Source organism: Centroberyx gerrardi, chromosome 17, assembly GCF_048128805.1.
Source record: "Centroberyx gerrardi isolate f3 chromosome 17, fCenGer3.hap1.cur.20231027, whole genome shotgun sequence".
NCBI lineage: Eukaryota > Metazoa > Chordata > Actinopteri > Beryciformes > Berycidae > Centroberyx > Centroberyx gerrardi.
Genome location: NC_136013.1, coordinates 2,405,563 through 2,433,427, shown reverse-complemented (window position 1 = coordinate 2,433,427; position 27,865 = coordinate 2,405,563). Strand labels below are relative to the sequence as shown.

The following is a 27,865-nucleotide window of genomic DNA, read 5'->3' as shown; positions in this document are numbered from 1 at the left end:
GAGAATATAGTCCCATGGAGACCAGGCATTGTATGGTTGACAAGTAGCTGAACAAAGCGGTACATGAGAAAATCCCATCATGATGTTGTCTGGCTCTGTCAAGCTATCCAGGAGCATTTTACTAAAGCTAATATAAGCTAAGAAACGACCAAACGCATTACAACATGACAACACAGTAGTTAGTCTGATAGTTCCAAACAATTTTATTCATGACATGCAGAAGGTGAATATATTTAAAACAAATTAATTTGGCAGTATTTGCCTTCAATCATCTATTTAGCACTTTGAGATTTCCTTTTAAGTTTTTACATTGTTTTTATATTGTTGATGTTTTAATTTTTTTGTTGTTTTCTATTGTTTGTTATGGATGTCATCCACATTATCATACCAGCTACATCATCATCAGGACAACATGGGCACATCTTGATGACATCACATTTTAGAGAGTTGATTATATTCACTGATCTATAGATTGGACTGTTCTAGAAAACAGGATAATGGATATATAATATTTATCTAATGAATCCTTAGAATGAGTGGCATTCCCCTTACAGAAATGGATGGTTTGTGTACATGACCTCATCATCTTCATCATTATGGGCATCATCATCATCTTTGACATAATTATCATTATCATCATGATAATCCCTATCTCCATCACCACCACCACCACCACCACCATCATCATCATCATCTCTAACTGTGCTGTTCCTCTGTTACAGAGATCTTCACTGGTAAAATCTTGAGAATATCCCTAGTGCCAATGTATGGAAACATCCTGTCAGTGAAAGTGTGTGTGAAGGTGTGTATGTGTGTGTTAGTGTCAGGATCAGAGAATGACAGCTTTCTTCTGTTACAGTCCAGATGCAGTCTGATCCTCTGGAGCTTCTTCCTCACTGGGAGAACAGTGTCTGGATCTGGTGGGGAGAGTGCTCCGTATTTACCATTACAGAAGCTGATTCCCCATAATCCAGACTTTATGAATCCCTTCCTCTGGACAGACTCTGCTGCCACACCCAGTAACCAGTATTTACTGTCTCCAACCTCAACATCCCAGCTGTGAGTCCCTGAGTTAAAGCCCTCAGAGCCCAGGACAGACCAGTAGGAGTAAAACCAGAGGACAGAGTAGCAGTCATCAAACCTCTCTGGGTTTTCAGGAAGCTGCTGTCTCTTTCCATGTCTCACACTGGTCAGATCTTCAGACAGGATGAGAGTTGGATTGGCAGTGTTGGGATCCAGAATCACAGGAGTGTAGGAGACCATCTCCTTCATCTTGTCCCAGACTGTGAAGCTCAGGTTGCCCAGGTGTCTGGCCTCGTCTATCAGAGCTCCTGAGACCAGCTGTGGATCCTCCAGCAGGGGGCGCTGGACTCTTTCCACTGTAGCCTTGTAGTTCTTCAGGAACGAGACGTCTTCAGCTCTCAGCTCCTTCTCTATGGCTCTGACTGTGTCTGAAAGAGCTGCTATCTCTCTGCTCAGACCCTCAATCTTCCTCTTCATCATCTGACTCTTCTGCTCCTCTTCCTCCCTCAGTGCAGCGATCCTGGCCTTCTCTTCCTCTTGGAGAAACTGGTGAAGCTTTTTAAAGTCCTCCTTAATCTGCCTCTCTGTGCGTCGGGCCTGGACCTTAATGTGTTCTGCTGTTTGATCACAGTTTCCTTTAACTTCATTAAATAGCTTCAATTTCTCCTGTAAGGGCTTCAGTGATTTCTGGAGTTCCTCCTTGTGATCCCGTGCAGCTTCATCGATGGGTCTGATTCTGTGGTTGCTGTGTGTTTCTGAATGCAGACAGACAACACACACTGGCTGCTGATGGTCCAGACAGAAGAGCTTGAGTTTCTCAGAGTGCAGACTGCAGAGAAGCTCAGATCCTGCTGAAGCTCTCTGATCTCTCTCCAGTAAGAAAGCCTCACACAGGTTCTTTAACGCCAAGTTACGAGGTGGATCACTCTGTAAAGATATGCTCTTACAAACTGGACAGTCATGTATTTGTTTCTCTGTCCACCATTTCTGCAGACAGGCTTTACAGAAGCTGTGGCTACATGACAGGAGGACAGGATCTTTAAAGATGTCATGGCAGACAGGACAGGAGAGATCCTCCTCTGATCTGGAAGCCATTTTCTCTGAATGAAGCTCAAAACTCACCAGGCAGACCACCTAAACAGGAATTCAGTCAGTCAGTCATGGCACCACTCCCTCCTCTAGAAAGTTCCCTGAAATTTACTTTGACTGAGTCGTGTTTCTCCCTAAACTCCCATTCAGTGTGTGGAGTCAGCAGCAGGTTGAAGTGGCAGTATTCCAGTATTCCCAGTATTCCCAGTATTCCCAGTATTCCCTCCTGTAGCTGTCCCCCCTCAGTGGAAGTCGTGGATTTGGTCTGGAGGTGAATCTTATCGTCTGTCTCTCTGTGTGTGTCTCTTCTCAGTGAGGAGTGGAAAAATAACAAGCTCTGTTTCCCGGTTCGTCTCAGGTGAGTCAGGTAAGGGGCGGAGCTTTGTCAGGCCATTAACATAACGTTCTTAAAAATGTAGATAACGTAGATAACAACGCCTCTGACCGGTCCTAGAAACCTAAGTGCGTCTTGAGAGGGAAAAAAACACTCCATCGTCTCTCCTGCAGCACTCATGGCAACTTTTTAACTTGAGAGTTTAAGGTTTATTAGGCAGTTTTTATATTATTTACTGTTATCTAATTTATTTTCATCTTATATACTTGATTTCTTTATTAGACTATATTTTTCTCACTAATGATCTCTGTATAAAATGGATGGGTGTGGTGAAATAGAGTGGTGTGCTCCAGGAGAGGGGAACACCGAGTTATGATATAAAAAAAAAAACATATTTTCAAAAGAATGTTCAACAACTTGTTGACATGCAGTAAAACCAGTCATGTAGGCTGTTGTGCATCTGCTGTGGTGTCAGGTAAGGGGCGGAGCTTAGTCCGGCCATTTCTCCTAAATGCTCAGCTGTTTACTGTAATAGACCAGAGCTGAGTTTCATTCCACAGTGTTGCTCCTTCATTGCTCACTGGGTATTGTAGTCTGATAGAGGCTCCAACCAACTAGTTAGGGCCCGAGCACGAGGCCCTATTGAAATGCAAGGAATTATTATTATTTTTCTTGGGCCGAATTAATCGCATTTTGGAGGGGCTAAAGGTGCGAAACTTTGCACACGCGTCGAACTGCTGAAAAATGACATATTTTATGGGTCTTGCGCATGGGTGTGGCAAAATGGCTCAATAGCGCCCCCTACAAAATTTCAACTAAATACTCCTCGCGGTACGTTTCACCTACATGGACGAAATTTTGTAGGCACATGTATCATGTCCAGACTTAAAAAAAAACTCAATAGGTGCCATGACCTAAACCCAACAGGAAGTCAGCCATTTTGAATTTATTGTGGCATTTTTGGCCATTTACAGGGGTCACACTTTAACGAACTCCTCCTAGGAGGTTAATCGGATCCACCTCAAACTTGCTCAGCGGATATAAAAGACCTTGACGATGACAAGTTGGTAAAAGCTTGAGTTTTCGTACAACGGCGTGGGCGTGGCGAGGCGTCGAATTTCCATGCTTCGCCACAAAACAGGAAGTGGTTTGTAACTCCACTGTACATGGTCAAATCTGCCCCAAACTTCACATGTTTCATAAGTGTCTCGGCCTGAACCCATCTAAAGGCCAATATTCAGTTATGGTCATAGCGCCACCTACTGACAACAAAGGAAGTGGTTTGTAACTCGGCTGTACGTGATCAAATCTACCCCAAACTTCACATGATTGATGACAGTCCCGGCCTGAAGACATCTACAGGTTAATTTTGAATCATAGTCATAGCGCCACCTACTGGCAAAAGGAAATGACGTGTTATAATGAAAATTCAGAGCCGCGTCGACCGGTCGGTGTCCAGTAATGACGCCACGGCTGCGGCACACCCTGACATGCGCAAAGTGCGAGGGCCCGATCATCGCTGCTTGCAGCTTTAATGTTTGATTTGGATTTGAAGAGTCTGATATCTGAGTCTGAGTCTGAGATATCCAAGAGATCTGTAGACGATCTAAGAGATGTCGATATATTGAATAATGAACAAATGTTAATGACAGTTTTCTATTTTCTAAAATGAATATACAGCATCTTGGAAATGAACTGTGCATTTGTATTCCTAAATCCAGAACACAACGATGATAATCCTGAGAGCTAAATTCTTTAAAGTCATATTGTTCAGTCATTTCTGCCTCGTGAGATCGGCTACACTGGAGACTTCTGCTGGGTTTCCACATGATAAGTGAACCAGTAGTTTGAATGGGCTTGGAGACATTTAATTGGTTTGGGTCCCTACTTAACCAGAGTACTAGTATGTTTTAAAGTTGCTCTGTGTATCATTTAAAAAAAATCTATTTATCATTGTCAAACGAACAGTGCTACCTCGGTATAACTATTGTAAACACATGAGTCCATGGTAGAGATGGTTGGTCGCCTCTGTCTCACACCAGTAGTATTGTTAGTTCTAGTGTTTCTCCAAATTAAGACTACATTTCCCATAAGCCCGTTGCTTCCTGCTCCCGCTCCTTGAAGAGGATAAACATGTCAGAAGTGATTTCTCCATCGGCCTTTCCCTCCTTCCACCATCTGCTGCCAGAAACTCTGAAAGCTTTAGCTCCGTTTGCTCTGGAAGAACAGAACCTCTTCCTGTTTTGTGCCGTAAAGCGATCCAGCAGATTTTCATTTCCAGTGATGCCCAGCTGCAGACTCACTGAACACAAAACTGGTTGGGCGACACCTCCGTCTGGGCGGGATAACCTCTGACAAACCGAAAATAATGATATCGTTTTTGCAGCTGAAAAAGGGGAAGACGCACAAAAGAAGAGGCAGGATTTCAAATATAGTCGCAAGTGGCGATTCTACAGGACCAAGCACGTCTTCGAAACGAGAAAGAAAATTCACAGGAGACATTTTGACACCAAAATCAGGTGAACCCTATGTATGGGTCACAAAGCAAGGCTGGAAAGACTGTGAATTACCAGTCTTCTGCAGGTCTGACTTTTCCCACCAGAAACACACTGACATCGTAACAGTCAGAAATAAGCCTACTATGCTTTTAGAACATTGTTTAGTTGCAGTAACAGATTACGTCACTGGGTGGCGCTCCTTATTTTACTGAGACTGAGTTACAGCAACAGGCATTCAGGTCTACTCCCAGTCTATCTTCCGACCAGTAGCTTTAAAGCGTTACTATGTGATTTCTTTCTGACCACTAGAGGGTGACAGAAACTGCAACACATTTTGTAAACACACAGCAAAGCTACTAGGCGACGGAAGCCCTTAAGGACAAACCGTGCATAAAGGCTAATGGCTAAAATAAACGTACCTACGGAGAAATATTGCCGGTTACCAGTCTCGCTTTGCCAGATTTTTCCCCCGCTGAAGGTCACATGTCCCACAATGACAAGTGAAGAGGCAGGTAGCAAATTTACTAGTTGAAAACGTTTACTCGCTCGCTTCATCGATTCGCCATTACTCGGGCCGATTTTGACATCAAGCTTTAGGAAAGAGGTGAAAACAACAACACAGCTGGTCCGTGTGTGTGGCTATTTCTTTATATCATTATGTCTCAGTGAAATCTCAGGATGAGAAAATCCCATCATGATGTCGTCTGGCTCTGTCAAGCTATCCAGGAGCATTTTACTAAAGCTAATATAAGCTAAGACACAACCAAACGTATTACAACATGACAACACAGTAGTTAGTCTAATAGTTGCAAACAGTTTTATTCATTACATGCAGAAGGTGAATATATTTAAAACAAATTAATTTGGCAGTTTTTGCCTTCAATCATCTATTTAGCACTTTGAGATTTCCTTTTAAGTTTGTACATTGTTTTTATATTGTTGATGTTTTAATTTTTTTGTTGTTTTCTATTGTTTGTTATGGATGTCATCCACATTATCATACCAGCTACATCATCATCAGGACAACATGGGCACATCTTGATGACATCACATTTTAGAGAGTTGATTATATTCACTGATCTATAGATTGGACTGTTCTAGAAAACAGGATAATGGATATATAATATTGATCTAATGAATCCTGAGAATGACTGGCATTCCCCTTACAGAAATGGATGGTTTGTGTACATGACCTCATCATCTTCATCATTATGGGCATCATCATCATCTTTGACATAATTATCATCATTATCGTCATGATAATCCCTATCTCCATCACCATCATCACCTCTATCACCATCATCATCATCATCATCATAATCATTATGAGCATCATCATAATCATCTTTGACATAATTATCATCATTATCATCATCATCTCCTTTACCACCACCATCATCATCATCATCACTATCATCATCATCATCATCATCATCATCATCATCATCATCATCATCACCACCACCACCACCACCATCATCATCATCATCTCTAACTGTGCTGTTCCACTGTTACAGAGATCTTCACTGGTAAAATCTTCAGAGTATTCAGAGTATCCCCAGTGTTAATGAATGGAAACATCCTGTCAGTGAAAGTGTGTGTGAAGGTGTGTATGTGTGTGTCAGTGTCAGGATCAGAGAATGACAGCTTTCCTCTGTTCCAGTCCAGATGCAGTCTGATCCTCTGGAGCTTCTTCTTCACTGGGGGAAAAGTGGGTACATCTGATGGGGAGAGTGCTCTGTATTCACCATTACAGAAGCTGATTCCCCATAATCCAGACTTTATGAATCCCTTCCTCTGGACAGACTCTGCTAACACACCCAGTAACCAGTATTTACTGTCTCCAACCTCAACATCCCAGCTGTGAGTCCCTGAGTTAAAGCCCTCAGAGCCCAGGACACAGTAGAATTGAAAGCAGAAGACAGAGTAGCAGTAATCAAACCTCTCTGGGTTTTCAGGAAGCTGCTGTCTCTCTCCACATCTCACACTGGTCAGATCTTCAGACAGGATGAGTTCTGGATGGGCAGTGTTAGGATCCAGAATCACAGGAGTGTAGGAGACCATCTCCTTCATTTTGTCCCAGACTGTGAAGCTCAGGTTGCCCAGGTGTTTGGCCTCGTCTATCAGAGCTCCTGAGACCAGCTGTGGATCCTCCAGCAGGGGGCGCTGGACTCTTTCCACTGTAGCCTTGTAGTTCTTCAGGAACGAGACGTCTTCAGCTCTCAGCTCCTTCTCTATGGCTCTGACTGTGTCAGAAAGAGCTGCTATCTCTCTGCTCAGACCCTCAATCTTCCTCTTCATCGTCTGACTCTTCTGCTCCTCTTCCTTCCTCAGTGCAGCGATCCTGGCCTTCTCTTCCTCTTGGAGAAACTGGTGAAGCTTTTTAAAGTCCTCCTTAATCTGTCTCTCTGTGCGTTGGGCCTGGACCTTAATGTGTTCTGCTGTTTGATCACAGTTTCCTTTAACTTCATTAAAGAGCTTCAATTTCTCCTGTAAGGGCTTCAGTGATGTCTGGAGTTTCTCCTTGGGATGCCGTGCAGCTTCATCGATGGGTCTGATTCTGTGGTTGCTGTGTGTTTCTGAATGCAGACAGACAAGACACACTGGCTGCTGATGGTCCAGACAGAAGAGCTTGAGTTTCTCAGAGTGCAGACTGCAGAGGAGCTCAGATCCTGCTGAAGCTCTCTGATCTCTCTCCAGTAAGAAAGCCTCACACAGGTTATTTAACGCCAAGTTACGAGGTGGATAACTCTGTGAAGATCTTCTCTTACAAACTGGACAGTCATGTATTTGTTTCTCTGTCCACCAGCTCTGCAGACAGGCTTTACAGAAGCTGTGGCTACATGACAGGATGACAGGATCTTTAAAGATGTCATGGCAGACAGGACAGGAGAAATCTTCCTCTGATCTGGAAGCCATTTTCTCTCTGAATGAAGCTCAAAACTCACCAGGCAGACCGCCTAAACAGGAATTCAATCAGTCAGTCGTGGCACCACTCCCTCTTCTAGAAAGTTCCCTGAAATTTACTTGCACTGAGTCGTGTTTCTTCTAAAACTCCCATTCAGCAGCAGCAGGTTGAAGTGGTATTCCAGTATTCCAGTATTCCCTCCCGTAGCTGTTTGGGTCTGGTCTGGAGGTGAATCTTATCGTCTGTCTTTCTGAGTGTGTGTCTCTTCTAAGCAAGGAGTGGAAGAATAACAACCTCTGTTTTCTGGTTTGTCTCAGGTGAGTCAGGTAAGGGGCGGAGCTTTGTCAGGCCATTTCTCCTAAATGCTCAGCTGTTTACTGTAATAGACCAGAGTTCAAAGATAATAAAAGATAATAAAAAGATAATAAACGATATAACTAACTATATATATACTAAAAATCTATATATCATTATCAAATGAACAGTGCTAACTTGGTATAATTATTGTAAACAAATGAGTCCATGGTGGAGATGGTCCGTCTGCTCTATCTCACACCACTAGTATTGTCAGTGCTAGTGTTTCTCCACATTAAGACTACTTTTCCCATAAGCCCCATTGCTTCCTGTCCCCCCTGAGGCTTGCAAATTGGGCCATTGTCCGAAAATTCGTAAAGATGTAGGCTGATAATATGTCTGCACCCTAATTGCAGCCATATTTTTCTCTGCTATACACACAAAATATCCTTGTTAATTGGTTATATTGCTGTTTTTAGCCGTGTTTCTTCTTATTGCCTGTTCATTAAGCACTTTATAACTTCTATTTTGAAAGGTGATTTATAAATGAAGCTTATTGTTATTATTATTATTATTACAATTATTATTATTAATATAGCCCATTCAAATTTACCCCAAAACATCATTTAGTACTGTTCTTGTATCCATAAAGCCTTGACAGGCGTTGAAGAAGCAGACGGAGAACGCACCCGATCTGGTGCTTTTATTTACCATGTTTCTTAATGTTTAGCTTCGCTGTTCTTTCTTTTCTTCCTGCTTTCCTCCACTGTTGTTCTTGCTGTAACTTCCTGCTCTGCAGCCGCTAGCCTCACCTTGATAGACACAACCGGATCAGCGCAGGCCACGCCCATAAGACACGCCCACAGGAGATGGTATACGACCCAAAATGTCATTGAAAAGCCAATTTCAGGCAAACAAGGGGCCTAAAGGATCACAGACAGACACAGAGTGCTAATGTATAATATATCCCATTTATTTATTGTCATTTTAATGTGAAACAGTTGCACATTGCAGCTGTTAACTAGTGGTTAAGATGGACATCTTTTGCAGCACGGGATCTCTCTCCCGCTCGGCTGATGTTGACGTGCTGTGGCGTGCCGAGCCGCGGGAGACGCCAGAGACGGAGCTGAGAGCGAGTTTGTTCTGGAGCACGAGCGAACTCAGCTGCCACCGCCGTCAGCAGCGAATATCCCTTCCCTTCAAACGGCCTCTCCCACCCCCCCTAATCACTGGGCCGGTTTAACAGCAGTCCGTAGCAGGCGAACGCTGCCTTCACACTGTGGCCTAAACAATGGTTGGCTCCGGTCTGGTCGCAGGATGTCAGTCAACCCCAACGGCAAAGTGCATCCTTGTTGCCAAGGTGATTTTGATAAACAAGAGGTCCGACCATTCCATGTGCACTGCTATTATAAAAAAAAAAGTGTTCATTTCAAAATGTCTAATGGGTTATATTTTGCAGATTTGCATTTGCAAATCATTTTAAATATGATTCTCTCTGTAAATAAATAGGAAGCCACTCAGGGAACTGGAATAGCTCAGTCAAACCCAAATTTGGCAGTACACCTTTTTCTCTGAGAAAACCTTTTGCAGACTCCAAAATTGTCAGTTCAAAGAAGAAGGCTTTTGCTTATTCACTACTTTATTTTTTTTGAACGTTTGTGAGTAATTCCAATTTGCCAGACATTTCAACACTGGGTTTGTCTCCTCCTCCACGGTATATAACTTTAACTTTTTTCTTCAAGTTCTATCTGCAGGCGCGGCAGACAGAACTTTACACCAGCATTAGCAGAGTTTGTGGTCATTCTCTAGTTGAAAACAATGAGCATCCAGTTTGCCATCTACCACATACCACCAACTTGTATATGTAACATAAGGTATACACTAAGGCAATCAAAAAAAATACTTAGGCCTATCTGCAGCATACCAATTTTTGGAATTGATAATGATTTCAAGGCATCAAAAGACCTGAAAAGAAATCAAAAAGCTTCAAAATGTTGATTTTGTGATCTCTTTCATGTCTTTCTCTGCATTTTTGATGAGAAAATGAATTAAGTTCAGTCTCATTATAGTTAAAAAAAACCTAGTGGAATGTACAATTGTGACAAAACACATGCTGTAATCCATAATAAAATATGATTTCATCCAACAAGGAAAGGTAGGAGGGAAAAGAATCGCTATTGAAAGGTTTCCCAGCATATACAATGCACTAATAAACACGTGAGTTCAAGTATGACTCGGGACCTTCGTCACATCATCCCCTTCCTCCAATTATTATCCCATTATTTCTGTCTCTGTCCAGTGGAAGCAGGCCTACTGCTGTATCTACCAGCAGCAGCAGGGCGGGTAGTGAGTAGAGAATATCCTTCAGTCAGAAGACCCAGATTCAAGCCTCTGCATCCCCACCAGCTGCAGGCGCGCTGCTCTGTAGCCCAGCCTGACCTCTGACCTGCCTGTGGCACCTTGCATTAATTTTATTATTAAAGCACAAATGCCAGAAATACAGTGAAGGAAACAGTAGGGGAAACCCAGGGGCGCAATCCAGCCAGAAGTGTCGAAAGGGCACAAATTCAGACAAATGTGTGCACAATGTCACTAGAAAACATAATAAATTGAAAGTAAATAGAAAAGTAAATAGAAAAGATAGTAAAACCACCTGTGAAACAGACTTGCTAGCTTGGTGATAGCTGCATTCCCCAAGGCAGGAATGAAAAAGTACTATAATTATTTAATCACATTTCTGTATATCAGAGTATAGCTTTTTTCTGTATGAGTACTTTTTACACTACTTCCTTTTCTCTGTGGCCTTTTGCTAAATCATCTGTATGTAGATGTAACAGGTGTGATTATTTTCATTATTATTTATTTATTTTATTTATATGTTTTATTATGATCCTTACCTGCCTATTTTATCTTTCTTTCTTTCTTTTTAATGTCATTTAATGAGTTGATAATGTAATTTTACCTGACAAATTATGTATTTTTTGTGTTTTATGTGAAGCACATTGAATTTGCCTTGTGTATGAAATGTGATATATAAATACAGTTTGCCTTGCCTAGAGTATTTTTTTCATTCAGTCATTTTACTTTTATTTGAATATGTTTGTACTTCGCTATATTTTATCCATTTATCCATTAGAGTACATTTTTTTAAGTATTGCATCAGATGAGTGTATGTACACAAACAAATGAGTCATTCAATCAATTAAACTGTCAGTTGTGTCAAAAGTCTATGTGCAAAATACACCAATCTGTGAAAAAAATTACCTAATGGTTATTTTGCAATACAGTTGATTTCCATCTTCTAAAATGTTCCTGTTTTGCTAAACATTCACGCAAACAATCATTTCACAAAATTAGGTGTCAACTTTTTTCAAATGGTGATTGATGGCGACGATTACGGAGCCAAATTTGAGTTTGTCACGCTGTCAGCAGCAGCCAGGTCACGCAAACTTCAGAGCGCTGGTATGTCAGCATTAGTTCCACTCAAGCTCTAATTGCATGTTCAACCCATGTTAACAATGTGTCACCAAGCAAACATAATGAAGGAATAAACAAATTACACAGCAGGTCTCTGTGTTGGTGCAGCAGGGGGAGGCGGAGGTTGGGGTTTGTAGATGTATGTGTATTTATGTATGTATGTTCATATGCATGTGTACTAGGGATGGAACGACATCTCACAAAACGATTCGATGCGCGATATGGGGTTCAGGATTCAATACAACCAGGATACGATATAATAAATAAAAGTTAAATCACAACAAAGTCTGACTGAATTCTGTTTATTTCTGAGACGCAAATCTTTCTAGCGATGCCATTGGCTCGCTAGAATGTAAACAACAATTTAAAAATGTCATTACAAAGTGACAATAATATAATTTGGATGGAGAGCTTGTGAAACTGATGGTGAAGCGTCTCATTTGTGATTACTACAGCAGAATAACATGGAGCTGATATCACCATTCATTTTTCTGCCCCACGATACGTATTGTCACATTTCTGTATCGCGATATATTGAATTTCAATATATCCCCGTCTGGGGTCAAAGTTTAGCTTGACGTTACGTCGTTACGTCGTTACGTCGTTCGTGCCCTCTTCTCACCTTCTCACTCATTCATTCATTCAACACGGTTGATGAGAGCAGTGAGAGTGAAATGTTTGTGTTAGTATGTGTGAGAATATGGGAAAAAACTATGCCATGTCTGAATTATTTCTAAAACAGATTAATTGTTGAGATTAACAGAGAAATCATTAAACTTGCATGTTTAAATATATATATCTGTGTTTTATCACTTGGTAAAACATTATTAATAATGATTGTAAGGAATCATTAACAGTAATTAGTGAACATACAGTCTCCTAATATATGTAGCCTATTAAATGCATAATATTCATTATTTAAAGGTAAACCGAGCAAATTTATATTATTCGGGAAGATTATATCAAACAAGTAGCCCTCCATATTACTCTCTACCCTTCAGGTAGCTCTCAGTCTCAAAAAGGTTGCTGACCCCTGGTTTATTATATTTGAATGTACATAATGCATTCGTATGTGGGAGTGTAGACATGTATGTGAGCGTGTCATTGCATGTTTGTACACGTGTTTACATGTGTATGTGTATGTATGCACGTGTAAAAGAGAGTAAAGGGACAGCGGCGGGGGGGGGGGGGGGGGGGGGGGTTCTCATGGGGAATGGGGGGGGGTGTTGGGAGGGGGGAGGGAAGGATCCTTGTCAAAGGGCAAACACACCCGCTTAGCAGTGCCGAGAACAGTTCCCAGGGCACGAAGCTGACACTGTGCATCAGTCAGCGCATGGAGGAGAACACCGCCGCCCACATCGCATCTCCTGTGATTCCTGACAGCATCAGAAGCTCCTCAAACACAAGCTGACAGCTCGACACATTTCCATCTCTCAGTGAAACAAGACGGATACTCTTTCATATCCGGATCAGGATTCGGAAAAGACGGGAGCCGAAATGTGTGGGAGAGGAGAGGGAGAGGAGAGGGGAGGAGAGGAGAGGGAGAGGAGAGGAGAGGGGGAGAAGAAGGAGAAGAGGGAGAAGAAAAGAGAGGAGAATCAGTAGAAGAAGAGGAAGAAGAGGGAGAAGAAAAGAACAAGGAGGAGGAGAACGAGAGGAAGAAAAAATGAGAGCAAGAAGGAGAAGTTAAAATAATGGGGAGGCAGAGAAGAAGAAGAGAGGAAGGAGAAGGAGAGTGAGAAGAAGAAGAAGAAGAAGAAGAAGAAGAAGAAGAAGAAGAAGAAGAAGAAGAAGAAAAAAGAGAATGAAAAGATGAGGGAAAAGGAGGAGGAGAATCAGTAGGAGTAAGAAGATTAATGAGAATGAGAAGAAGAAGAAGAAGAAGAAGAAGAAGAACAATAATGAAGAGAATAAGGAGTAGGAAAATGAGGGGAAGAAGAGTGAAAGAGTGAAAAGAAGAGTAGATGAAGGAGAAGAAAAGAGCAAGGAGGAGAGTGAGATAAAGAAGAAGAAAGAGAATGAAAAGATGAGGGAAGAGGATGGGAAGAAGAAGAAGAAAAAGAAGGAGTGAGAAGATTGAGAATGAGAAGAAGAAAGAGAATGAAGAGAATAAGGAGAAAGAAAATTAGGGGAAGAAGGAGCGCAAGGAGAAGAAGTGAAAAGAAAGATTAAGAAGAAGAAAGAGAATGAAAAGATGGGGGAAGAGGTTGATGAGAAGAAGAAGAAGAAGAAGAAGAAGAAGAAGAAGAAGAAGAAGAACTAAGAGGAGGAAGAGGAGGAAATGATATGTCCTAAGATTCTCTAAGTTGCATCACAAGCCAACTGGCAGCAGCCTTACATTCCACAGCGGGGCATCCTGCCATGTACTCCTTCGGCTCCCGCTCACAAATGTTGTCACATGTCATCCCCCGTATCGCTCCCTCTCCCCGGTAACTCCTCAGCATGCACTATCTAATAAAACAGAAACCACCGCCATAAAAATAATCTTATTTGAACATTCTGGTGGCTCAGTGAGCCGAGGCGCACACCGTGTACTCGGAACATCGTGTTTTCAAATTCATCAAAGACCTTGGTCGCACGTCATTCCTCACATCTCTCTTCTCTTTGACTCTCTGCTGTGAACTATCATAAAGCAACAGTACCCGAAAAAAAAATCTGCATAAAAAAACAAGACTTTCTTTCTGAAGCTTTGGGAAACGGCGCCTTCTCTGAGTAAACGCCTCCGCTCGCTCCGCAGAGCTCCGGCGAGACGCTCACCTTTGGTGGTTTCGTCCTCGATGGGCTGCTTGAAGAGGGTGATGTCCTTGAAGGTGCAGAGGAACAGAACCACCTTGTCGTTCTCGTTCCTGATGGGAGCCACTTGCATGTAGAACCACACCGGACTTCCTGCAGAAACACCACAGAACATTCATTATACAAAAGCTTGTTTCAGGCAGGTAAAACTCAGCCGCTCCAACTGTGTTCATAATTCCCATAAAGCACGGCTTAGTTAGTGTTTACATAAAAGACACAACACCTTAGGCCTTTGCTACTGTGATGCAAAATGGATGCTCATTCATTTCAATAAGAGAAAACTCTAAATGCCGCTAATGTTGGTGTAAAGCTTCGTTAAAGTATTTTAAAGGTTAAAGGGAAAGTTTAGTGATTTTATAAGCCTACCCTATTAATCACTAATCAAGTCTCCTCTTAGAATGTGCCAAAAGTTTTTACATTAGAGCTTGCGTTTCTGTGAAATCGGCCACCACCTCCTATTATCATTTGTTAGCAATGCTAGCACAAATCAATAGGGTATGAAACCAAACCATACATCTTAAAATCACTTGCAAGCAGTTCCATATACTTCCATAGTAAGAATATATAATAGAACTTGCTCAAAGCACTTGAATGGGATTGTGAAAGCAATGGTTTCCCATTGACTTGCACTAGCATGGCTAACAAATGCTAACAGGAGGCCGGTGTTGATTTCTCAGAGACAAAAACTCAGATGTAAAAATGTTTTGAATGTTATAACAGTATGTTATATAAGTGGACATGGTTAGTGATAGATAGGATAGGCTTTTAAAATCACTGAACCTTCCCTTTAAAGTACTTTTGCCTTCCACCGTGGCAGAGAAGACAAACTGGATGTTGAAATGTCTCGCAAATTGGATGTGCTTGCATATGTTTGTGCAAATGCTCTTCTTGTCTCCTCTTCCAACTAGATAAAGTAGTGAATAAGCTTTCTTCTTCTAAATGACAGTTTTTAATTCTGGAAAAACCTTTCTTGGAGAAAGCTTACTGCCAAATTTTGGTTTGGCAGAGCCGTTCCAATTCCCTGCACAGCTTCCAATTCATTTACAGTGGGAATCATTTAATAATCCCTGCAAAATATAACCTGTTAGACATTTTGAAATTAAATTAAATACTGGACTGAACAGTTGCAGTCTGAAGTGTATTGAAGAGATCAGATCTGAGTGCTGCTCTGGACTATGGGTACTGGGTTGGTGCTGACGGTACAAGGCACACCAAACAACACCAAATGTACCCGTAATCATCGTAAAGAACAATTTGATCCAGCTACTTTGGTCACTGTCCATGTACATGATGTAAATTGTTTAATGGTCTTAAATTACCCACATTCAAACAGATTTGGGTAGTTTAAAAACAAGGTCATGAGTTTGGGGAACTCGCTGTTCTGTCAGGTTTGTCTGACTTCTTCTGTGGTTTTCTCATCCGCTTTTTCAGGAGACCGAAAGATTAAAAAGTTGCAAAACCCTTAATGTCATAACTTCTGTTCTTGTTCTTTGTCATCATTCATCATCGTTCATATCCAGCCTCCATATGGACCCTGCTCTTCTGGTTTGTCAGCAAATTCAAGTTATTTTTAAAATTGATCTTTTTTTTTTACCATTTCTCCCTGCCTCTTATTTCTTTACCTAGCATTTTTCTATCATAGGTATCATTCCAGAGAGACAGGAACATTGCACACTTACTATTGGCTGCTTGTAATATTGGTAATATAGGAATAGGAGTAAAGTAGTAGAATAAGCTTTAATAGGAATTAAAGCTCTACTGTTGCTCTCATTGTATATAACTCTGGATAAGAGTGTCTACTACTTATCTACCTAAGCTGACTGTTTAATATATATTTCATTCATATTTTATATTTCATTTATATTTCAATTTCCCATCCCTCCCTAAAAGAATCATTTGATCCAGCTACAAGATTATCAGTGGTTTTAAAAACACCCATATTCAAACAGATGTGATATAAGGAGGCAATGTCAAAAAATGAGATTATGTCAGTGTTTGAGCACTCACTGTTCTTTCTGTAGAGCAGGACTTCGAAGCAGTTGGACTCATAGTTGTCAAATGTCTGTCTGACTTTGTCGATGGTCTTCTTGTCCGTCAGCTCCCCGTACATAAAACTAGAAAGGAAACGAGCAGTGAAACAGCATCCAGCACCACCAATCAATACTGACCTGACCCCCTTAGCCTTTGCCCCTGTGTTATATATCACATATGTTTGTAATGGCATTGTCAATCTGTTATCTTGCCATAAAGTGTCCATTAAATGTTTTGTTTGGTTTGTATGGGGAGGAAACAGCAACATAAATTTACCTCAAAGTGAAGGTTTCTGGGGGCGTTCTGGATTGGTGCAGCGTGCATTTCCTGGCATGGTTCTACTTATCCCTTAAAGGGCAAGAGATATTTTAATCACTACTAATTTAATTAGTCTGAGTGATTACTTTCTTCCCCAACTGTCGCAGTGAGGCGGAGCTAAGCAAGAGAAACACACCAGTGGTATTTGTTGTCTCCTTGTAGATCCCCATTCAAACCTAGAGGGTTTCTAATGTGGTTTCAGATGATGTCACGCCCCTCTGGCAGCAGGACATAAGTTCATGTCAGCAGTGAACAGCTAGTGTTTCTATTCTTTTATTATGACTTGACCATCTCAACAGAACTGAATGGACATGGTTCATTTCTGTGTTGTTTTTGACTGGGAACTGATTTTGTTTTGCTACTGATACATTTGACTGATTTTGTGTTAGATCATGTCAACCAGTTAGCTAGCTAACCATAGTATCTGGTCAGCTAACCATCACTGTCTTGTTAACACATCGGATTTATGTTACATAGCTACTAGTTAGCTTTAGTAGTAGCTGTAAACAACAATAGTTACTTAGCTAAATTAGCCTGCTGGCTAGTTAGCTAGCTAACAGTTTGTTCAGGTTAACTGAGCTGACTCTTCTCAAGCTACAACTCAGAGTGTTTTGGAGTAGAGACTAGGGCTAAAGACAAGACAGTTTACTGTGTCACAGTAACCAAATCCACCTTATCACACTATTCACTTTTACTGAGAACGTTACTGAATGGATCTACAGCCACACCACAACAAGCTGACTCAGCTGCTCTCTGCTTCTAGCCTGGTTGTTATAGATGTATCCATTATTTACACACAGCCATTTCTCCATTGGACCTCTATGATGGCTCCAGCCATGGTTGCTGCAAGATTTGAGACGCAACTGCAAAGCCTCTATATTTAGATTGTTGTTTGGAATAAACAGAGGAGGAACTGCCATGGCTGAACAGAAAAAGAAAAGAGCGCCACCTACAGAAACTCAAACTTCATCAACAGAAAATCCAAGCTCCGCCCACACTGTTTGATTGACAGGTGATCTCTGGGAAGTGCAGTGCAGAAACACCACAGCAATGAGGCTGAGCAACAAAAATGTCATCAACATCAAAACAAGAATCAACAAGAATTTAATGTATATTTGTAGAGCGATAGGTATTGTCTATCTGCCTTGATTTGTCCCTTTGCACTACATATGAGTTCCTGTTGTCTTTGTACCAGTATGTCAGTATCTAGGCCTACTGTACTGTTATGCAAGTTGTCCATATGTCTGCACCAGTGCCACCAAGTCAGCTATATATTGCACTTGGTGGATAAAGTGATACGCAACCAACTTTCTCTGTGGAAAACAGATCAAATCTCACTCCAAAAAAAACCCGGCACCGTTAACAAGCCACTGTCACAGAGAAACGCCTCTCCACTGGTGTTTCATTATGTTGTCAGTTCCCTGTGAGTTTCTCCTCTCACCGGGCGCCTATATCCTCCTCAGTGTCACATCTGAGTGGATTGTTGGTCTCAGTGCCCTCCTCAGCCCACAGCAGCAGGGACTGGACCGATAAATCTCAATGCCCCTATTCTCACTCAGCTCAGTGTCCAAGGGAGCCTTTTTAGCCGCTGGCTAGACAAGGCCTTCACCCCCGGTCAGGTCCAACAAACGCCTGAGGAGAGGAAGAGTCCTTTGGAGTCACATTTTAAACGTCTTGACTGACAGGCGAGCAAGACAACGTCCTCAAGCCGGACCGGGCCTCGTTCCCCTGGCAGCGGTAAATTGGATTCATTTCAAAGTCTTGCTGATCGGCGGGCCATCTCTCTCTCTCTCTCTCTCTTTCAGAGCAAGTGGAAACGCCAGATGCTGAGGATTTTTTGTGGTGTGACTTTGCTGAGCTCCACACTTTTGTTGCACGATATCGGAGCATCTCTCAAGCGGTAAACTAGCTTAGCATCATGTAAACAGCTCTCCAGAGCAGCAATGCGGTTTTAATGATCACTATGGCAGAACACAGACAGGGAGGTACAAAGTTTTCTCTCTCTCAATGTGCTTAAATAATGAATCAAACTGAATAATAAAAGCACGGACACTCTTTTTGCAGGATAAATGGAACGCTTTGAAAAACATTTTAGAGTTAAAAAACACTGAGTCATGGCTACTCTTGTGTGGTTGTAACTCAGAAAATAGCTGGTATTGTAAAAAATATATTGGTTTTTAACAATGAAAGCATACCAGTTCCATTGTAACTGAACCATTAAAGAAACATCCCTTTCCATTAGCAGCATATAACCCAGGGGCTAAGTCAGATGGATGCCTACCATATATTTAGTTTCTAAGTATATGTAAATACAAAGGAATTATACAGATGACATTTAATGCATAATATCATCTAGTTATGCTGTGGTAGCAATTACAATAAAGCAATACGATTAAAGCATTGCAATCTTAAATCATTAAATTACCATATAAAATAATGCTGTAATCTTGCACACAACAACAATAATTGCATACGGTGGGACAGATATCTATAAGTGTCGAATTATCGCTAATAAGGCGCCGTCAGTTTACCTGCATGTGCTGCTCTTCTGCATGACCTCAGCCCTGTGGAAGCCAGACAGCTTGCAGAATCCGTCATTGCTGTAGACTACAGGCCACTCCACGATCTGGGCGTTTCCCAGGAGGAAGCTGGTCTCTGACGGGGGCACAGGACAAAGCTCAGGTCAACCTCAGTAACAATGTCGAACATGAAAAACAGATAGGAGGCAGGAAAGGAGAAATGGGGTCTGGTCAAACATGTTTGAGCAGACAGAGCCTGTGGGCCGCAACAGAGAACAGAAACACAGGCAGGAACCCTGGTTTGGTTATACCAGCCAGTCCTAAACCAAATCTGCTCACTACCCAACCGACTTGCTGACTGCCAAACATGTAAAACAAAACTATAAACTACAGTACAGTACAGCAAACACACAGGCAGTCTGGCCCCATGTCAGCCGAGGATTGTTTACTTATTAGTTTACTTATTTACTTATTGGCATGGAATAGAGGCATTTTGGCCAATTCATATTTGGTGTTTACTAACCAACTCACTAACAATGACTGCCAAACATATTTCATGGCAGTTACCTCATCAAAACTGTAATCAATAATTTATCCTAATCCAAGGGATTACCCAAACTCAGTAATGTATTCTGATTACTTTCAGATACCTCATATGTGAGGTATAAATGTATAGATATATATATAGAGAAAATTACAAAGCAACATTCTACATTCTGAGCCACATTTTATAAAGACATACAACAACTTCTGCGTTTCTCTCTTTCACTTTAAAAGTATTCCCAGAAGCAATCCTCTACATTTTCACAAGTATGCGTAATCAGATAACAGTTTTCTAGGCAACATAACAGAATACAGCGACATTTTTTCGGATTTATAATACGTCATGCAGTTACAAGTATTCCATTGCTACCCAACCCTGACTACAACAGAGTGAAGCAAATTTCCCATCAGAAACCCTGGTGAAGTTGCACTAACCCAGTCCTAAAACAGTCTGCAGCCACGGGGTCATCAGCAAAAATTATTACCATCCCTCGATTCTCAGCTATGAAATTTATGGAAAATGTGAGAGAAAACCATAATTTCCCATCAATCCCCTTGTTAAACCTGAACAAACTGCCCAGTGGCTACAGTGGAGTGAATACAGTCAGGCACTCTGGGTAATGCCATACTGTAGAAACATCTGCGGTGGGAAATAACCACCAGTGGGGGTTTTTTCTCTTTCATAACCACCTAGATATTAATTATGCATATGTATGGATGTATTCTGCATGTGATTAGCTTTGTCACCAGGGTGGGAAATCTACACCAAGCAAAAAAGTAAGTTAGACTCTATCAGCTCCTTTGGTAGGTAAACAACCATCACTTGGAAATCCTAGTCTATTCTAATTTTAGGCATTTAGCTGATACTCTTATCCAGAAGGACTCAATGCATGCAACAGTAGAATAAGCATCAGTTCCTAGATCAAAAACAATACAACAGTAAGTCGTATATGGGTCAGAGCTAGGGTTCGATATGAGTTTTTAAAGACCGATACCAATATTTTTGCATTCCAGTTGCAGCTGATAGCCGATATTTTGTGCCAATATTCAATATCTTTCAATTTGACCATGTTCATGCCCAAAAAAATTACAAGTATGCAGTGTTTCCCCTAGAACATATTCTTGTCAGGGTGGAAAAGCCTCTGAAACGGCTTTTAGACCATCATGGGACACTAAAACTCTCCATTAAAAGCCAGACTAATGAATTTTTTTTAGGTGGTTTAGCAGCTCCTTAATGCAGGGTGAGGCAGGTTTCACTGCAGGTTTTACAGACCGGTGAGTAAAATCCTGTCTGGTGAGTCGTCAGATAGAAAAATAATAAAAATACTAAAACATTTAATATTTAACTAGTTGTGGTCAGGGAGGAACGTACGTCATAGCAGTGGTGGACGACACCGACTGGGCGATATCCGATTTTGTATAAATAATAAAGCAGCAGGTACTATACGTTTTTCTTCTTCCTGCTCATTTTGGGTCATGGTACATATATATATGTATGAATATGTATATGATTGGCATTATAGTTGAATATCTTGTGTTTATAATATATGTACATACTTTGTTATGCTTTAGTTGAATGACCATGGTACATGGTCATACATAAAAAAAAAATCAATAAAACACCAATATTGGCCCTATATATCTGCCTAACCCTAGAGCCACAGTGGCCTCATAATAATCCTGTTACCATATAAATGCTAGGAAAACAAATAGGTAGAGGAAACTATTATTATTATTTTGGATAAGAGCAAATAACAGCAATTAGAGATACATTATATTACATTATATATATATGGAATAGACTGTAACCCTACATAGCGGTCAATGGTAAATTTCCGTTATTATATCCGTTATTGGCTGTTTAACTCTGATTGACAAATTGAATTTGCCTGAAATGTAAAATTGCGTTGGTTTAAGTGACCAAGGCGCCCTTTTTGACAGATAGAAGTGTTGATATTATGCTTTTTTCCTTTCCAGATATTCCACAGTCCAGCCCAGAGTCTGATTTTCACCTAAATCATCATTGGACAATACAAGTCAAATGAGTCGTTGCAGTGGTAGAAACTTTGTGCTGCAGGTAAATCATTTGTTTCTGAACATATTCAAACTTATTTGCTGAATCAGCCACCCTCCTGCCCCCCCCCCCCCCCCCCCCATTTAAAAAGTGCTAGAATCGCCACTGCCACAGAGAAATAGGTAAACTTACTCTGAAGACTTGCCTATACCCTCCACTACATTACTGCATAAGACAACTGCCATCTCTGAAATCTGAACAGTACTTTCATAATCCTAACAGAATACTAACCGCATTATACACTGCAGTAGTGAATATTTCAAACATGCTACAGTTCCAACACACAACATCCAAATCTGACTGAAACCCAAACGCTGATGCATGTCTAGAGTCACATTGTTGTCATTTTCCATGATAAGTTAATTTTACCCCCCCCTGTCATGTCACACAACATTATGGGTAGTTGTTGACACTGCTAATTTCCAGTTAGCATGTTGCTGATGTCTGCTTAATCCAACGTACAGAAAACAGCACAAAAAACATTACCGCTAAGGCAGGGGTGTCCGCTGTGACCTCACATACGTCAGTGGAAATTAGGCGCATGGGTGAGTATACTGTAAAAGCCTTGGAGAAAGAGGAAGGTATACCTGTCTACTTGCATATACCATCCGCTGCTCTACTGCATAAGACAAGAACACAAGAAAAGCAGGTTCCTAGGCAGACTGCTCACCCCCGCACATGTAAATATATCAATCCAAACGGATATTTCTCACATAAAATTGTTCGACTTGCCTGGATCCATAAGAGTTTACATGAAAGGACAAAATCCCCTCTATTTCTTTTTTGCTCTTGTTTTATTTCATTTCTTTCCTGGAACTTAATTCTCTCCTAAATGATCATGAGCATATGGCAAACTTGACAACGGTTCAAGATATGCGATTAAGGTGTCCGTATTTTAACTAGTGTTTATGAATGCAAATAAAATCAGAGTATTCCACATGTATTACTGCAATTACGCTTCCTTTGACTAAGAGCCTAATCACAAGTGTACATGGTCTTGACTTGCTCGCATGATTGCCTAAATTGCATTATAATCTCATTTTGTGTATGTAAACGAGACCATTGAAAGTCACTCTGGAAGAGCATCAGCTACATGCCAAAATTTAAATATAACAATGAGAAAGCGCTATAAATCCATACTTTTCAGGGGTGTTTTCCAACTGGGGAACCCCATTTCTGACACCACCTTTACTTCATATGTTCTCTATTACGGTTCGACAGATACAGGTTTTCGAAGGCTGATACCGATGCCATTGTTTTTGTATTGAAGCTGCCTCATTGACATTTTACAGTTTCATGCCAAAACATTACAAGTATCCAGTGTTTCCCCCAGAATTTTATTCATGTCAGTGTGGAAAAGCCTCTGAAACAGCATTCAGACCATCATGGGACACTAAAACTCTCCACTGAAACCCAGACTAATGAAATTATTTTAGTGTTAGCAGCTCTTTAAGGCAGAGTGACACAACACACCTATTCAATGGTAGAGAAACTCTGGGAAACATTACTGCCTTTAAATTAAGAATTCATTCATCATATCGGAGTTGGACGATATCTGATATTTAATAAAAGGCTAATATCGGCAAACTGATATATCAGCAAACCCTAATCTGTACTGTATGATTGGTTCTAACACTTAACTGCTACAGTGGTAAGTGATATAGCATTTTAGTGGGGTGTAAAGGTCCCTGAATCAGCATTTAAACAATGTGACACTCAAATTCCACATTAAAATAATTACTTAGAAATGTTTTAGGCTTTTAGGCTGGTGGCTGCTCACCCTGCTCCCTTCACAGGTCAGAGAAACACGAGTTGAATGGGTGAATTAAAGCAGGAAGCAACGTAATGCAGAACAATCCAGAACAACATCAACCTCATCTGGCCTCTGCCTTCCCTTCCAACCAATTACTCAAGTGATTTTTCAGCAAAAAAAAGGAACTATAGTGAATTCATCACCCCTTGTTTGAGTCCTAAAATGTAAAGGCCGCAGCATCCTGTGTGCCCTTTAGAATTAAAGAGCTGAGTAAGACACAAAGCAACTCAGGAACTAGAATCAACTCGACCTTATCTGCTCTCCTCTTTCATCCCAAACAATTACTTATTACTTAGGTGATTTTTCAGCAAAAAGGACTGAGGTTGGACCAATATGAGCTCGTAAAGGCCGCTACCTACATGTTTGGATTGTGCCGATAATGCCGTTTGACTATTTTCATGCCAAAATATTACAAGTAGTCAGTGTTTCCCTCTTGTATTTTCCTCATTTCAGGGTGGAAAGGCCTCTGAAACAGCATTCAGAGCATCATGGGACACTAAAACTCTCCACTGAAACCCAGACTGATGAAATTATTTTAGTGTCAGCAGCTGTCTAAGGCAGAGTGACCCACCACACCTGTTCAATTGTAGAGAAACTCTGGGATACATTACTGCCTTTAAATGAAGAATTACAAAAAAAAAAATCAAATGGATGCTGTGCAAAGAAAATCAAATGGCATGTCAGTTTTTTCAGACTGTTTTTCTGCAGCTGTGGTCAGGAGGAACCTCCATCATATCAGAGCTGGACAACACTGACTGGCTGATATCCAATACTTAATAAAATGCCAGTATCGACCCAGTATATCAGCTAAGCAATATATCAGTCTAACCCTATAAAGGACACATACCTTCCACATTTCTCACTCTGTGTATTAGTCCCAGAACTTCAGGGTTGCAGCCTCTTGTGTAACACAAGACCAACACAGCAATGTCAGCAATAATCTCGACCTCATCTGCTCTTCCCATTCATTCCAGCCAATTGCTCATGTGACTTTTCATGTAGAAAAACACCAACTAAACCAATCACTCTCCAATTAGCGCTGAATCCCCCAAGGGGCTGCGGGCGGGATCCCGGTGGCTTTCATATAGTGAGCAAAGAGCGAGATGTTAGACACAGATTTCTGGAACAATCTCGACCTCCTTCCCCCCGCATCCACCAATCCCCCCCCCCCCTCCCCCTCAAACCCTGACTTTCATTCCGGCCAATTACTTCAGTGACTTTTCGGGGAGGATAAAACGAAAGCAATCAATCTAAGAGGAAAGCGCACATTTGTCAGGCCGATGTCAGTGCCAGCCAAGTCCGGCGCAGTTTATGGCGCGAGGGGGGTGGAGGGGGGGGGGGGGGCTGAGCTGCACCCCGATAACAAAACAGCCAATATCTCAGCTGTGTAATACTGAACACATTTAGATGATGAATAAACCGAGGAGCCTTGTGAGCAGCTCTTTCTTTTGGCCATTTGTAATTCACAACCTGTCACTTCCTTCTAAAACAAAATGCAGCTCTCTTACATAATGACGGAGCACATACATCAAAAACTAATGCAGAATATTAATTTCAAAAGCAGCGGAATCACGACTCTCTGCCATGAGGACAGAAGTAAATAAAATAATGATAGGAAGTGAAGTTAATAAATGATGGAGCAGACGGCTCGAGCTTTATTGGCTGGACAGCTGTCAATATTGCTGAGGATCAATCTGTAGCCTATTAATAAAGACAGCAAGTTAATGACCGAAATAAACTTTGGATCTTTAACAAATTAGCATCCATTGCTGTTTATAAGCAATGCTATTTTTATCTCGCCATCCGCAGGGGTAAAAACGAAGCTGGCTAAATATTTGCTGTAATTTATGTCGGAAACATCATATAAAGAGTGATGTGGTGGGAAATGAAACGGTGCGTAAACTATGATTCCCACTTACCAGTATGACCAGTAATAAATTATATTTTCCTAAAAGCGTTAATTTATGTTTTTCCACTTGAAAGACACAATTTTCCCAGAACTTACATCAGTTTGACTCTACTTACTGTGATGATTATTCTGAATTTCACATCATAATGATTCGTGCCAGCTTAAAAAGGTGGAAAATCCTTTTTTGTAAATAAAAAAAAAAAAAGGGTATAAAGTGAGTTTAGGTGGCTTTTCCCTCCAGTACATCCCCGAACACACTGATAAAAACGCATGATATTCCAGCAGAGACGGACTCCGAGCCGGCTGCTGGTCGACCCAAACCAAACCAGCCTCCGACGCGCAGACTTACCACTTGAACGCCGGACGATGTTCTCCAGAAAAGTGTTCTGCGGTGCCACAAGCCCTCTCTTTCCCCCGGGCATCCTGCTGCGGGCGGGCAGAGCTGTCGGTCAGGCTCGGTCGCGGTGTGTCTGCTGGTCGGAGCTCGGTACTGAGGCTGGCTATCAGTCGGACGGATGGAGAAGCTCATTGTAACCGTGCGCTCTGGCTGCTCGGGGCGCACTGAGCCGCGGCGGCGCTGCATCCCGCTGCCTGCCCGGATCTCCAGGACGCATGCGTGGGATATCACCGCCACTGTGGGGCTCGGTACTCCAAATAATGATATATGATATGGATAATGGATGTATAATAAATGATGTGTGTAATGGGTAACACCGATATACTGGATATTGGATATTGGCTCTTCATTAAAAATCAGATATCGGTCAGTCAGTGTCGTCTACTTCCAATACAATGATGTTTTATATATAAAGAATATATCATAAATAATATGTAAAATGAGTAGTAATAATCAAGCCGATATTGACTTTTTACTGATAATTGGCTATTGGCCACTCAGTGTTGCCCATCTCCAATATGGATATGATGCAGTTTGATTATATGCTATTTATTTTAGAGTGATCAATACTACACTGGTTTTCTATGGGAAGCCCTTAACTTGAATTGATTCTAATGAGACATTTTGATTGGATTTAACACAGGAAAGCACAAATAGTATATTAATAGTATGATGTTCTTGTTTTTCTTATTGTTCTGTTTGTTATTATTATTGTTGTAGTAAAATATTATAGTAGTTATATTAAATGTTGGCATGACAGTGGCCAAATTTAAATATATTAAATATCTGCACAAAATAACTGATTTAAAAGTGTCAGTATCGGCTTTAAATACCCATATCAGTCTATCCCTAGTAAGGATATATCACTCAATAATCACTTTAAAGGTAATGTTATCACTTTGCTCATCAGTCCCTGGGAGCAGCAACACTACACCACTCCTTACGTCACATTTCCAAATTAGTACGGTGAGCAGAAACGGGCAAAATAGAGGAAACGGGCAGAGTTTATCCTCCCTACCGTCAGCAGGCTGGAGAAGATGCTGTTCAGTGTTCTTGTTGACCTTTTGCTTGATAAAATCAAAGAATCCTTCTACCTGGAGAAAGTCAAATTTTGTGCCATTTCTCATATAAATGAGATTAGCCTCTGTTTCAACAGTAGCCTGAGGACAATTATTAATTTTAATGAGAACGAATCAAGAAATTGGGATATAATCATAATTGTTGGATTCAACTTTAATCTGACATTTAGAGTGGTGATAACACTGACCACCGGCCTCCTGTCCAGCAGGCGGCGCTCTCCCAGATGAGAGGGACGGGATCGCAGGTCGAAGTGACACATTGGCTCGCCTTCTGACAAATTAAACCGGGCCACAACTCAACGTGACACCTTTACAAACTTCCCTGTCATCCCGCAATGAAAACAAGAACTTTAAATCAACTCGCCTGCAAATTAAAGAAACTAACTGCCGGTGTTTAAAGCAGCAGCCGGTAACAAATCACAGCCGTACGCTTCAGGAGCAGCAAAACAGACAATTAAACAGTGAAAACAGTGTCTCCCCTCTGCAGGGGCCCCTCAGGGATGCTAATTACCTGGTCTGAACGGGTTAATGGGGCCCCGGGGAGCCGGAGGCCCCGTCGGTGAGGCTGCTGCTCGCCTGACAGCGCCTTGTTTTGAGCAAGGTCTGAGCAGCTTACAGTCTAAATTATTCACTGGAAGAATACAGAGGAGCCTGTGCAGTTATTTATAGCATTACACAGTCTCGCATACATTGAAGCCACCTTGTTAGTATATACAGCGTGTTTCATCATGGCCTTGTGTTACCTGGAAAGACTGTGAAGTGAAGC

The 27,865-nt window shown here is 41.3% G+C and overlaps 2 protein-coding genes across 2 annotated transcripts in view; both read right to left on the bottom strand.

Annotated features, from left to right (window-relative positions):
* Positions 1–26,045, bottom strand: part of kcnh5b (potassium voltage-gated channel, subfamily H (eag-related), member 5b) — a 156,784-nt gene extending 130,739 nt beyond the window's left edge. The window contains exons 1-4 of the mRNA XM_078289483.1: positions 25,973–26,045; positions 19,297–19,420; positions 16,424–16,530; positions 14,381–14,509 (exon numbers count right to left, since the gene is read on the bottom strand). Of these exons, the coding sequence (XP_078145609.1) occupies positions 14,381–14,509; positions 16,424–16,530; positions 19,297–19,420; positions 25,973–26,045 (433 nt within the window). The remainder of the gene's footprint in view (positions 1–14,380; positions 14,510–16,423; positions 16,531–19,296; positions 19,421–25,972) is intronic.
* LOC139916085 (uncharacterized) lies at positions 200–8,077 on the bottom strand. Its single transcript, XM_071904871.2, has 3 exons — positions 6,441–8,077; positions 4,901–4,914; positions 200–2,157 (listed from the first exon to the last, which is right to left on the bottom strand). Exons 1-3 carry the CDS (start codon positions 7,861–7,863, stop codon positions 697–699), a joined length of 2,898 nt encoding a protein of 965 aa, XP_071760972.2. The 5' UTR covers positions 7,864–8,077; the 3' UTR covers positions 200–696.
* Positions 26,046–27,865: the final 1,820 nt, after the last annotated feature.

Bases quoted from the DNA above. Each gene is read 5' to 3' on its own strand.
- LOC139916085 (XM_071904871.2), bottom strand. From the start codon at position 7,863: ATGGCTTCCAGATCAGAGGAAGATTTCTCCTGTCCTGTCTGCCATGAC.